This window comes from Neopelma chrysocephalum, unplaced genomic scaffold (assembly GCF_003984885.1).
Source record: "Neopelma chrysocephalum unplaced genomic scaffold, ASM398488v2 Primary Assembly neopelma1_65b, whole genome shotgun sequence".
In the NCBI taxonomy this organism is placed as follows: Eukaryota; Metazoa; Chordata; class Aves; order Passeriformes; family Pipridae; genus Neopelma; species Neopelma chrysocephalum.
Genome location: NW_020897723.1, coordinates 3,389,402 through 3,402,813, shown reverse-complemented (window position 1 = coordinate 3,402,813; position 13,412 = coordinate 3,389,402). Strand labels below are relative to the sequence as shown.

At 62.2% G+C, this 13,412-nt stretch overlaps 1 protein-coding gene across 1 annotated transcript; it reads right to left on the bottom strand.

The window, feature by feature from the left end:
- Positions 1 to 7,562: 7,562 nt before the first annotated feature.
- AQP8 (aquaporin 8) lies at positions 7,563 to 12,712 on the bottom strand. Its single transcript, XM_027684133.1, has 5 exons — positions 12,459 to 12,712; positions 10,039 to 10,165; positions 9,243 to 9,457; positions 7,950 to 8,084; positions 7,563 to 7,605 (listed from the first exon to the last, which is right to left on the bottom strand). Exons 1-5 carry the CDS (start codon positions 12,710 to 12,712, stop codon positions 7,563 to 7,565), a joined length of 774 nt encoding a protein of 257 aa, XP_027539934.1.
- Between the last annotated feature and the right edge of the window lie 700 nt (positions 12,713 to 13,412).

Here is a 13,412-nt window from a genome sequence, read left to right as displayed (position 1 = left end):
GGCGAGGGGCTGGGAGCCCACCACTCTCCTCTATTCCTTTTCCCAGCCTCCCCATGAAACTCAGTTGCTTCAGTACCCCCGGGGCAGAGGACAATCCTCAAGATGTCACCTCGTGCTTCCCAGGCACCCTCCCTGCTCCAGGGCTGCCACTCCGGGAACAAGGGCGGTGAATTCTCCACAATCCCAACTCAGCCTGGATCGCATCCATCAGGTCCTGTGAGCTCCTTTATCAACGCACATTTGGATATTAAGGGCCACTCCCCGCCTCCCGTCCCCAGCCCCATTCATTCCAGACAGAATTTCCTCTCCTGAAAGGACTCGCTGCTCTGGCAGCAGGTACCTAAATGTAATTAAATTCTGCTGCTCTTTTCGCTGGAAAGGGGATGCTTTAGGGGAGTTCCCTACCCGTGGGACGCCCCCATCCGTGGGATCCCGCAGCCGTGGGACCCCCGCCCGTGTCCGGGGCTGCCCCGGGCATCCGCGCTCCCTCCGCTCCGCCCGGCTCGGGATGTCACCGTTCCCATGGCAACGGAAGGGCTGCAAAAAAAAAATAAAGTAGGAGACGGGAAAAGGAGCTGAGGGAAGAGCCAGAATGGGGGGGTGAGGGGAGGAGGTGAAGGGGGGGAGCAGCGGGAAGAGCAGCCGTGGGGGGTTCGGTACCCAGAGGCCACCCCCGCCCCGCAGGGACATCCCCGGGGGAGGCTCAGGGTGCGTGAACCACGGAGGGGACCCGGCACAACCCCTGCGCCCACCCAAGGTCCGGGCGGGAGGGACCCGGGCCCGGCACCCCCCGACCGGCAGCATCGCCGCTGCTGGGGCAGGGACGGTCCCCTCCCCGGCACCGCACGGTGACAGCCACGTCCACTGCTCAGAAACCAAACCCGCGCCGTGAGCGGCGCTGGGCAGCTCAGCAGCTCCTGCCCAGGACCTCCCGGGTCCCCTTTTGGCCGCGCCTCCCCCGGGCTGAGCTGCCAAACCCTGCTGGTCCTGCCCCCCTTCCCCCCCGCAGCCCAGTGTGGGGACCCTGGTGCAGGAACCTCATCGCAGGGACCCTGATGCAGAGCCCCCGGTGCAAGGACCCCGAGCAGGGACCCCAGCACAGGGACCCCGAGGAGATGACCCTGATGCGGGGACCCGGGAGCAGGGCCCGCTGCCCCACCTCACCCGGCACTGCCGAGGCTCTTTGCCACCTCCCCACTGTGGTGGCACAGCAGAGGAGGCAGCACCGAGGTGCTAATTCCTCCTCGATTAGCAGCCCATGGATTCCTTTATCAGCCCTGTGCTTCACTGTACCGTGTTGATCATTTTGATGGAGCATTTGTTTTAATTTCCCAAATGAGGAAGCAATCTTGTAAATATTGTGCAGTAATTAAAATGGCTATTTATTGTGCAGCATTCTGGCTGTCGCCAGCACAGAACATGATTAGCATTCCCCTTCCGCCGAGCCTTTGCTCCAGCCCGTCCGGCAGCTCCAGACGGCTCCGGCGCGCTCAGTGTGGGAAGGGCTGGTGAAATGTGCCTGGAGCACCTCCACACCTGCAGGTCCTGCCGCTCGGGGTCCTCACTGCTAAAATCAGCTGGAGGTTTGATATCACCCAGAAGCTGAGGAACACGGCAAGGAGAGAAAGGAACTCTCGGTGTTGAAGCAAAACCCGCTCCTCGGGGTCCTGCTGGTGCAGTGGCACGAGCCACTGCCAGCAAATCTCTGTGTTGGGGGCAGTGGAAGGGCTGGAAGGGGGGTTCTCCTGGGGCAGTGATTCCTCGGCCAGCTTTGAGCTCGGTGAGGGGGTTCCCGCCTGCTCTCTGCCCCCTGACCTGATCCATCCCCACTGGCATGGGAGGAGGGTGCACATCCAGACAGAGGACCCTGGAGGGATCCATGGCCCCTGGAGCAGGACCACAGGCTGTTCACACCCCTCCAGCACTACCCTCACACTCAGCCGTTCCTCAGGGTTACCTGTCTGAGCCCAGACTGCCACTCTCACCACATTTGCATGAGCACAAGTGAGTTCTCCAAGGCTTTGCCTGCTGTGGTTTCTGTCTGTTATTTCCTCTTCACAAACATTCAAAGTGGCAAATGCCGAAAAAAATAACGCTTGGAAATAAATGTCTGCCCAAATCCATTTTAAACCCCCTTTAAAATGTAAATCCTTCAGCGATGCCGGGCACAGAAACACTGCAGAGCCGGGGGAAGCGAGGCTGGATGTCAGCGGGTGTGCGGGGAGGGGGTGCAGCCCCCGCTGCCGCCAGCGGCTCTCCTCCCTCTCCAGCCGAGGGAAGCAGGACTCCAAGGGGGAAGCAGGGCTCCGGGGGGAATCAGGGATCCAGGGGTCCCGGCCCCCGCACTGCCCCGGTCCCAGGGGCACATCTCTGTGCCAGCTCCACCTCGGGGAGCCCAAGTAGGCGGCCTGTGCCAACAAGAAGTGAAAGATCGAGAGAATGAGGAGTAGAAACAGGAGCATTTCCTTTCCTTTCCGTGCTCCAGAGCCTCTCCTGCTCTGCTGCGGGAAACAGCATCTCTGCTGCGGAGATGTCCCTCCCTGACCCCGTGCAGCAGCCCAGGTCTCTGGCAGGAGCCCCGGAGCTTTGCATGCGGTGGGGAGGCTCGTTAGTGCTCTTTGCATACCTGCTGATGGGCGGGGGGGCTGCTCCAGCTCGGGGCCTCGCTCGGGGGGCAGGAGAGCAAATGCAGCAGTGGAGGCTGGCACAGCGCTCCGGGGCTGCGTGGTGGCACAGTGGCGAGGGACATGGCACGGTAGTGGGGGACGTGGCACGGTGGTGGGGGACGTGGCACGGTGCCAAGGGCCTTGGCATGGCAGCAAGGGACATGGCAAAGCAGTGAGGGACGTGGCACTGTGAGGAGAGACATGGCATGACAGTGAGGGACACGTCACGGTGTCGAGGGACATGGCACAGCGTCAGGGGACATGGTACATCATCAGGGGACATGGCACAGTGTCGAGGGACATAGCACATCATCAGGGGACGTGGCACAGCAGTGAGGGACGTGGCAGAGCCATGAGGGATGATGCCCAGTCTGGGGGGACAGTCCTCAACCCCGCGGGCACCATCCAGGGCCAGGGGGGCAGGAGCCCATCCCCGTCCCTGTGCCCGCTGATGGCGTGGCTGTAAAAGCTTCCCCAGAATACATCCCGACTCCCACTCCCCCATCGCTCCCGGCTCCTACATGCAGCTGCCAGCTCACGAGCAGAGCTGGCTCCGCACGTCAGCGCCCACCTCCGCTGTCCCCGCGCCCCCGGCCCTGCCCACGCAGCCACCCAGCACCCCGGCCCGGCTCAGCACCCCCGGGAGCTCCCCGTGGCACTCGGGCAGCGCCGAGGGCTGGCACAGACACGGGGAGATGAGCTCGGGGTCCGCCCTCCGCAGCCACCGCGGATCCGCCCGACGGGCAAAACGAGCTCAAAGGATTCATTCACCTTTCCTTTTCAGGCTGTGATTTCTCCAGCTGCGGAAAACCTTCAGAGCCGAGCAACGGGAGAATTCCCAGATGCTCTCATGGGGCATGTTCTAAAAGCATTCATCCATCCTACCCTGCCACATTCGGGCACCTCTGCTCGGGGGTGCTGCTATTTTAAGACCAGGCTTTGGGGGAATACACTGACAGCCCCCCTAATCCTGTTGGGAGAAGGATTTGGAAGGGAAAACTCCGGGAGCTCCTCCTTTCCCAGACTGCGGGAGAGGGCTGGCAGGCGGCGGGCACAGGAAACAGCTGGGCGTTGTTCTGCCCAAATGAAAAGCCTTTTGTGCAGGAGCACGGCCCGGTGAGGCCCCAGCACCGAGGCAACCCCACCGCGGGGACAGCCTCGCCCAGCTCCCGGCCCTGGGGTTCCTCCTCGTTGCCTGATTGTTGCTGACAGGCAGAGTTATCCCTCCTTCAGCCCCTGTCTCCCCACTGCAGGCGAGACCAGGGATGCTCGGGAATCGGTGCAGCAACGGAGCTGGATCCTCCCAGCGAAGGGACTCGTGTGCAGCGCCGGTGTCTGGGCTCTCCAGGAGCAGCCCCTGGCACAGGCTGAGCTGTGCTGCCCTCGGCGTGGGCACAGAGTGATTCCTGCCCAGCTCTGTGCCAGGGCGGGGGCACCCAGTGCTGCCCCTCGCTGCCCCCCAGCCGGGAATTCCCTGTTCTGGGGGGGCTGCAGCGCAGCAGATCTGGGGAAGGGGGGAGGCTCAGCCGTTCATTCCCACGTTCTCGGGCCTCACATCAGCATTTCCAGTGCCAGGAGCTGCCAGAGGCTGTGTGCCCACGGCCACCAGCCGGGGACCAGGGACCGGCTGTGCTGGGGGTACAGGGTAGGACATGAACCCCCCCAGAGCTGCTGCGAGGCTGAGGGTCTCACAGGGGGGTGGGAGCCAGCTTGGACTGGGACCAGAAACCAAAGTCAGGGCCAGAAGCCGAGCTGGGCTCAGCCGGTGCCGGCCGTGCTGTGGGTGAGCAGCTCAGAGCGGTGGCTGTGCCACAGACCAGGGGCTTTGGCAGGAGCCTCTGCCATGGGCGAGAACCTGAGCATTCCTGTGGCTGGGCTGGCACCAGGAGCACGACCCAGGGAGAGCACGCCCTTATTGCCTGTTCCCTGTCTGTCCAGGGTGTTTATCCAGAGTGACAGAGCTGCAGTGAGAGCGCAGGAAGGGCGGGGGCAGAGACAGGGGCACACAAACATCCTTCTGATGCTGCTCCCAGTGCACACCCCAATTTTTTTCCCTGTGTCCCCGAAGTGCTGGTGCCAGACGTGGCTGGCAGTGCCCAGCTGAGCACATGACCAATGTCTGTGGAGCCTTTGGCATCCCTCTGAAGTGCCCTGGGCTCTCCCAGCTTTCCATCATGAGGGGGGTGAGTGTTGGTGTCCTCAACAGCCCCATTCCTCAGTGACAACCACTCCACTGGTGACTCCACCAGTGCCCACAGCATCAGGGCCCTGTGCCTGCCCTGCTCCCGAGCAGCATCTCCACCCCAACAGGAGCCATTTCCATCCCAACAGGCACCCAGAACCTGGGAAACACCAGGCAACATCCCAGGAGATCTGCGTGCCGAAAAAACACGGTGCAGACCCATGTCCAGGTCTGATGCAAATTTAATTGAATGGGAATGAGATGTATTTTATGTCCTTAAAGCACATTAAGTGCTCGGAAGTTAATTGGTATTTAATTAGCATGTATTAAGCACTTTAATAATACTCAAGGAAAAACAACGTGGCGTTACAGATGCTTTATCAAAAGTCACCCTGACAAACGAGAGATGAATGTGCTGAACACAGCAGCAGCCAAACAGGGGGGCACTCGGGGCCGTGTCCCCTCCTGTCCCCCCTGCCTGGGGACCACAGGCAGCAGCATCACTGCCCCAGGGGGACCTGCTGAGCCCCCTTTTCCTGCACCCACTGGGAGAGGTGTCTTGGAACAGGGGTGCAGCAGGGAGGTGGGGTGAGGGACGGAGCTGGGGTGCAGGATGGAGCTGGGGTGCAGGAGGGATGGGGGTGCAGGAGGGATTAGGGTGCAGGAGGGATTGGGGTGCAGGAGGGATGGGGGAGCAGGAGGGATGGGGGAGCAGGAGGGATCAGGGTGCAGGAGGGATGGGGGTGCAGGAGGGATGGGGGTGCAGGAGGGATGGGGGTGCAGGAGGCCCCCCCATGCAGAGGCAGCCGCAGCCAAGCGCGTTTCCTGCGGGGCCGAGGGGCCGAGCATCCTCTCGAAAGGGGAAGGGGGGAACCCGTCACAGCCCAGTGGCCCCAGCCCTGCTCCCACAGATCTGCACCCTGAGCAGGGGCAGGTGGGGTCCCCACGGTGACTCCCCACAGCACCAGCTCCCACCAGTAGCCGCTCCCCCCAGGCCCCCTTTGGGGAAGAAACAGTGATTCTGGTCCATGTTTGGTTTGGCATTTTTTGTGGTGTTGCCATGACAACCATCCCAGTGACATCTTCATGCTGTTTGTCTCCTTCTGAGGGTTGCATCATTTTCCTTCCTGAGTGAGCAGCTGCCGGTTCCCGGGCTCACCTGGGGCCCAGGGTGCCCCCGGGCCCACGACCCCTCCCCAGCCCCCGGAGCTGCCCAGGGCAGGGGTGCAGCGACCCCCCAGCTCCCAGCCAGGGATGCTCCAATCCCGGCATTCCCTCGCTCCAGCATCCCTGCAGAACTGTCCTCTGTGAGCACATCTTTGTGTCTGTGTCCCTGGGTGGGTCACCTCCCGGGCTGGGAAGTAGAAAACAAGCTGAAAATAGAGAGGTGACATTGGCAGGGCTGTGCCAACCCCACAGGGACAGGGGAGAGCTGGGAACTGCCCTGTCACAGCAGCTGCCAGGAGCTGCCTGTGGAGAGAGGGACAAGCATCTGCCTCATGCCAGGGTTTCCTCCAGACTGCTGGAGAGGGGAACAGCCCGAGCCCAGCACAGCTCCTGCCCTGGGGAACAGCCTGAGCCCAGCACAGCTCCTGCCCTGGGGAACAGCCCGAGCCCAGCACAGCTCCTGCCCTGGGGAAGGTGCCATTGCCCTGCTTAGGGCAGCTGGGCCCTCTCCTGCTCCTGCCTCCCCCTGCCCTCCAGCCCCATTGGTGGGCAGGGTGGGGGGCACAGCTCTGCCAGCACAGCCCCTGCCCCAGGGCCAGCCCAGGGCACCTCCGAGCCACGCTGGGAGGGGCTGGGAAGGCAACAGGCATTTCCAGGGTGAAGAGTTTGCAAAATTCAGAGGGTCTAAATGCAGGGAAGAGGGGGGGTCCTGGCCGGGGTGGGGAGTACTCGCAGTGACACCCTTGTGCCAGTTCACCACCAACAAGCCCCCGGGGGGGGGGGGGGAAGCAGTGAAGCCCCCGGGGGAGGCTGGGGAGGCCGCAGGATGAGTCAGGGCAGCTGCTGGAGGGGATGGATGCCCGGCTGACGCAAAGCTGCTGTGCTGGCTCCTCTCCCCCTGCCCACACAGCTCCAGCGCTCGCTTCCCTTCTGCTGAATGCTCCTGCCTGTGGCAGCACCCCCTCTGCCAAACAGCCCCCCTCCCCCTCGGCCCCTGGCCCACCCCTCTGACAGGGGAGGGATGACCCCCCATGAGCTCTGGGTGGGTGTTTAACTCCCCCTACCCCCGTCCTCCTGATGCCCAGAGGGGCAGAGATGAGACTGTCCCCAAAGCTCCCTTCTTCTGTCCCCCGCTGTGGGAGAGTCCACGGGGCAGGCCAAGGGCAAGAGCCGCTTGGCAACACCCTGGACAACCTGAGTGGGGAGCAGCAGTGCCCACCCAGAGGGCACAGGGCCCCCTGGCACCGCAGATGCCCAGGGACACCCCTGGGGGACGGGCACTGTGCACGGTGATGCCGAGGGAGGCTGGGGCACTATGGGCACCGCGGCTGCTCAGAGGGGGCTCCTGCTGAGCTGCTCTCATGGCAGAGCCCTGGCAACCACAGCTTGGCTGGGGGGGTCCCATCCTCCCTCCGGCGCCCGGGGAACCATCGCTGGGCCGCAGGTGCCTGGGAGATGCGGAGGGAGGCGGGAAGGTGAGGAGGGAGCAGGAGCAGGAGGGTTCACACGGGCTGTGCAGAGCCCCACGGGCAGCAGGTCAGGGCCCGTCACCGCAGGAGCAGGCGAGTGCTCCGGTCGCCCATCAGGAGCCTGTGGGGAGGCAAAAGAGAGAGGAGTCCGAGGTCAGCCCTTCTTGCCATTGCAAGGGAGCAACAGGGACACGGCGATGGCAGCAGCTCAGCACCAGTCAGAGCTGGATTCACCCCGCAAGATGTGGATGGAGCAAACACAGGGATTTGGACACGGGTTGGAACTCTGCTGTCATCCTGCCCTCATGAGAAGGAGAAGGGAAAGGACTTTCCAGCCCGTGGACATCTTTCTGGAAAAGTGTCTGCTTGCAGTGTCGGTGCAGGGAGCAGAGCAGCAGCACAGGGGGCACAGGGGGTCAGTCTGCATGGCCCCGCTCCCCCCACACTGCCACAGGCACCACGTACCTCACCAGCACACCGACCAGGAGGGCAGCCACCATGGGCCCCACCCAGTAAACCCAGTGGTAGTCCCAGTAGTTTGCCAGCAGAGCTGGTCCGAAGGCTCGGGCAGGGTTCATGCAGGCTCCGGACAGGCCGCCCCTGGAATGGGAACAGAGCGGCTGTGTCACTGCGGGGGGACACGGGACCAGCACCCTCCCCTGGCTCAGACCACCCTGGTCTCATCCCAGCACGGCTGCTTGGTCATAGGGATGGTTTTCCGTGGCAGCCCAGACTCGAGTGGCTGCTCAGCTGCCACACAGGGACCAGCCCAGCCCTGGGAGCAGCTGCTCACCAGCACCGGCCTTCACTCATGGCACTGGCAAGTTACTGGGGAAAACCCAGTGTGAGGTAGAAGCACCAGTGCCAAGTTTATTTTGGGGCATCCCAGGAGCCAGGCTGTCAAACAGGGAAGGTTCCATGCCATGCACAGGTTGTGGAGCAGGGGATGGGGATGGAAGCGATTACAGGTTAAAGAAAACTGCAAGGGATAAAGATTTGCCAAGAGGTTTGTGCTGTGTGTAAACATGGGCTCGGGGTCCCACTAGAGCAGGGGGGCACTGCCTTAGCCCAACACCCCCCTTAACATTCCTACTTGCATGTGCTCATTATCCCATCACAGCGGCACCGGAGCTGGGCTGCTCTCCCGGCACATGGAGAAAGCTGCAAGCCTGGCAGCACTTCCAGCAGCCAGGGGACAGGAAGGACATAAACCCTCTCCTGTTTGCTCAGGGCTTCCTACGGCAAACATGGCCCAGGAGGGCCTGGGGTTTATCACCCACCACTGGTGCCTGTGATGGCTGCGCCAGCTCCGGTGCCACGCGCCGGGATGAGCTGACAGACACCCCTGTGCCTGGCCAGGCTGCACACCACGGCTCTCCCAAAGCTGCCAGGGCACCCAGTGGGCACTTTGACTCCTCCCTGGTGTGCCCAGCTTGTCTCAGTTTCCCTGGAGAGCAGGGTGTGTGCTGTGCTGCATGAGGGCATCTCCCACCCCATCCCACCCCAGGCACGGGCACTCTCTCCTCCCTGGGGCACAGTGCAGCTGCCTGAGGCGGGAGCAGGGGAGCCCTGACTGGGGGTGTTCAGAGCTGCCCCTGGGGCTCCGAGCACCAGCTCCATCCCCACAGCCAGCGGTCCCACCCTGCCTGGTGACACCAGCTGCTGGAGCGCTGGCACTGGATGGCACTGGATGGCATTGGATGGCACTGGATGGCACCGTCTGCCCAGTAGGAACGGGCAGGGGGCTCAGGAGCTCACCCTGCCAGGATGTCGGCCGTGACGGTGAAGCCGATGCAGAACGGTGCCAGGGGGGTCTTGGTCCTCCCGTTGACGGCTCCCATGCAGACCACCAGGAGCAGGAAGGTGCTCATGACCAGCTCTCCCACCAGGGCAGCCGGGACCTGCTCGTCGGCCGCGATGCCCCCGCAGGCTCCCCCGCTGGCGTTCCCGAAGCGCTCGCTCGGTGCCACGGCCTGTGCAGGGGGAGCCCATCAGAGCCCTCCAAGCTCCATATTGAGGCTTTCCCGGGCATATGTGCTCACTGTCAGGGCAGCGTGGGCGGGTTAAAGAGGAGCTAAACTCAGCACTTGCCTCCTGAAAGCCAGCCCGGCAAACATCAACTCAGGGCAAAGGCTCTTAGAGTCTCCTGGGACAATGAGCCAGGCACTGCTCTCCCAGAGGGATGAGCCTCACCCAGTCACCCAGGGGGTGGTGGTGGCCAAACCACTCGGTGCAGGTGGGTGCTGGCTGCCAGGGTGGTGGGCATGGGCAGCACCAAACCTAAACTGACCTCGTGGTGCAGTGCCGGAGGTACCAGTGCAGGGAAACACTGTGTGAGCACACGGCAGGGGCTGCAGGGGCACCGTGTGTCCTTCTGTGCCTAATTAGTGCAGCACAGCAAACCTCTGGAGAGCAGCTGGAGCTATTAATTAGTTAATTAGCCTGGCCTTAGAGCCTGGGGCTGCGGTAGGCTGGGGAGGTCAGGCCAGCTCTGTCAGAGCAGGGGGAGTCCCTGTGTCCCAGCCCTGGGTGGAGAGGCCCCCGGTGTCCATACCTTTACCAGGCCAGCTCCTATCATCCCTCCACAGAGCTGGGAGAGCCAGTAAGGGATGAGCATGGTCATGTTCAGCCCCCCCAGCAGCCACACGCCCAGGGACACGGCAGGGTTGAAGTGGCCTCCGCTGCAAAGGAGAGAGGAGCATCAGCAGGGCTTCACTCCCAGCACAGAATTCCCTCCCTGGGGCTCACCATGGGCTGGAGCCACCAGTGCTTTTCCAGTCCCGCCGTGGGAAGGTGCTCCATGCTCCAGAAGAGCAGAATCCAGCTGTTTCCTCCCTCTGCAGTCACTGCTCCAAAGCAGCAGCATCGTCAGGCTGGACACCCAACCCATCCTGCAGTGCTGGCAGGGGCAGTTTGAGGGGCAGGGTTTGGGGATGGGTCTCTGGAGACACCCAGGAGCTTCCAGGAGCTCTGGCAGAGCAGGTGTGGGGAGAAGGGGTCTCTCCCAGAGCTGCAGGAATGCCCTGAGGGGGGGCTGGTACCCATCCTGGGAGGTCCCACATCTCCAGGGAGGCAGGGACAGAGCAGGGCTGTCAGGTTGGGCACGGCAGTACCAGACCTAAATCATTCATCTTGAAGACCACAGGCAAGGCAGACTCTGAGACCCTCTAATTAAAGCAGATTATCATGAGACACGCGCTAACGAACAGGTTTCATAACCAATCAGCCCTGCTAATTGCTGGTGAGGGATGAGTCAGAGCGTCTGGGAGCGATAATCACACCTCATTCCTCAGCTGGAATTAAGATCCATCACGAGAGCAAGGCCTTGTGCTGTTCAGGGCAGCAAATGCTTCAGCTGGATGGGGTCTGGGCTGGGAACACCCCCGGGACAGGAGGGAGCCTGGGGGCTGCAAACAAACCCCAGCCAGAGCTCCCACCTGCCTGGCACAGCTGGCAGCCTGGCCAGGGACCCCCATCCTGAGCCAGGCCCCTCTCCAGCCTCTCTGGACACAATCCTTCCCTGGGAGGGTGGGGAGGCCCTGGCACAGGTTGCCCAGAGAAGCTGTGGCTGCCCCTGGATCCCTGGAAGTGTCCAAGGCCAGGTTGGACAGGGCTTGGAGCAACCTGGGCTAGTGGAAGGTGTCCCTGCCCATGGCAGGAGTGGGACTGGATGGGCTTTAAGGTCCCTTCCAACCCAAATAATTCTGGGATTCTGTGTGAACCTGACTTGAGGTTAAAAAATCTCCCTGTGCAGGACCCTGAGACGGCTCCTCTTGGCTTCAGAGCTGATGGGGGACCCCCAGGACCCTTCTGCAGCCCCTCACCATAAAGCTCCCCTGTCCTGCTCCCCTGGTTCAACCAGTCCCAGGGCTTGGGGTGCAGCGGGGTCTGTCTTGGCTCTGCCAGCACAGGCACCACGGGGTCACCGAGTCCCCACTGCACAAACCTCACCCCAGGGCGTTTTCCCTGCTGATCAGGCACTGATAAATGATCAGTCAGCTTGCTCTGGACTCCAGGGCTCACCCATGATCCCAGCCAGGACACTGGGTCAGCCTGGAGCCATCCCATGCCTGGGCTGTGCAGAGCTGACACCAGGGAAGGGAATAAAACTCCTCAAGAACTGTTTCAGCTTCTTCCTCGAGGATAAATCTGTATCTTAGCACCAGAAAACACCTTTTTCAATGAGCAGGTTTGTCTAAATGTTGCTTTTGGGGAATTGAAGCCACTTGTAAATGGGATCTAAATCTCCCCTGCAGATACCCAGGGGAGTAGCACACTTGGGTCAAAACGTTTTGCTCTGACATCCCTGTGAAAGGAATTGCCTCAGCTTTCCAGAGAATCAGAGAATCAAAGAATGGTTTGGGTTGGAAAGGACCTTAAATATCTTCTCGTTCCAACCCCCAGAAGAGGATGTTTCTATTTCAGTTTTGACGGTTTTTATTAAAGGGGGCTAAGAATTAAAATGGTCAATCCAAAGCCAGGTGAACAAACCCACAGCATTACGGGTGCCACCAAAGATGCCACCACTAGCGCCACCACCACCATCACCCACCCCCCAAGCAGCCCTGCCACTGACCAGGGGCTCTGTGGCAGGGCAGGGGTGCTCAGGCACCGAGATTTGGGCAGGGAGGGTCCTAAGGGTGGTGTGGGGGAGCCCCCAGCATCCCCCCTGCCCACGTGTGGAGCTGTGCGGGCACCCCAGCAGGGTGTGTGTGCCACCCCAGCAAGGTGTGTGTGCCACCCTAGCCAGGTGTGTGCCACCCCAGTGGGGTTTGTGTGCCACCCCAGCCAGGTGTGTGCCATCCCAGCCAGGTGTGTGTGCCACCCCAGCAAGGTTTGTGTGCCACCCCAGCCAGGTGTGTGCCACCCCAGCAGTGTGTGCCACCCCAGCAGAGTGTGTGCCACTCCAGCCAGGTGTGTGCCATCCCAGCAGGGTTTGTGTGCCACCCCAGCCCCAGTGCCAGCCCCCCTTACCTGATGTCCCCCAGGACAGCGACGGCGGTGCCCAGGGCCAGCCCGTGTGCCAGGGCGGGCTGCAGCCGCCCCGCGCCCCCCGCGTCCTCCACCACGGCCAGGCAGCCCACGAAGACGAAGAGGGCAGTGCCCAGCAGCTCTGCCACGCACGGCTGCACGTGCTGCTCGTACCAGGGCGGCCGCCAGCCCTTGGCCTTGACCTCCATGTCCAGCAGCTCCCGCCCCGTGCGGGCTCCGAGCTCGGCACCGGCCATGGGGGCACGGCAGGGTTGGTCCAGGGGATGCTGCAGGGCAGGGACTGGGTCCGGGGGATGCTGCAGGGCAGGGTCTCGGTGCAGGGGATGCTGCAGGGCAGAGCCTCCAGACACCACACCAGCAGGACCGAGGCGCCTGGTGTAGGGCCAAGGGTCCCTCCTGTCCTGCCACGAGGCTCCCCCGGACCTCTGTGAACGGGCAGCGCAGGGGAGGCTCTAAAATATGGATTGGATTTGCATTGCTAAGGAAAAAAAAAAAAGGAGAGGGGCAATAAAAGCTGCTGGGCCGGCCCCCAGGGATATAAAAACTGTTATCGCTGCCAAGCCTTGCTTCAAGGCTTGGGGGGATTTTTCCCTTGGATTTTTTTTCTTCGGTTGTAGGTTTTTATGCCAAATTCAGGATGTGATTCCTTTCATGCAGAGCCCCTGTGCAGCCCAGCTGGCCCCCTCACCTGCTTGTGCTGCCAAGAGGCAGCACCTGCCAGAAGGGCCATGGCATCGGGCACAGGGATCCAGCAGCACCCTGGGGAGTGGCTGGTGCAGCTATCCCAGAATCAGACTGGCTTGGGTGGAAAGGGACCTTTAAGAAACAGTTCCAACCCCCTGCCATAGGCAGGGACAGCTTCCACCAGCCCAGGTTGCTCCAAGCCCTGTCCAACCTGGCCTTGGACACTTCCAGGGATCCAGGGGCAGCCACAGC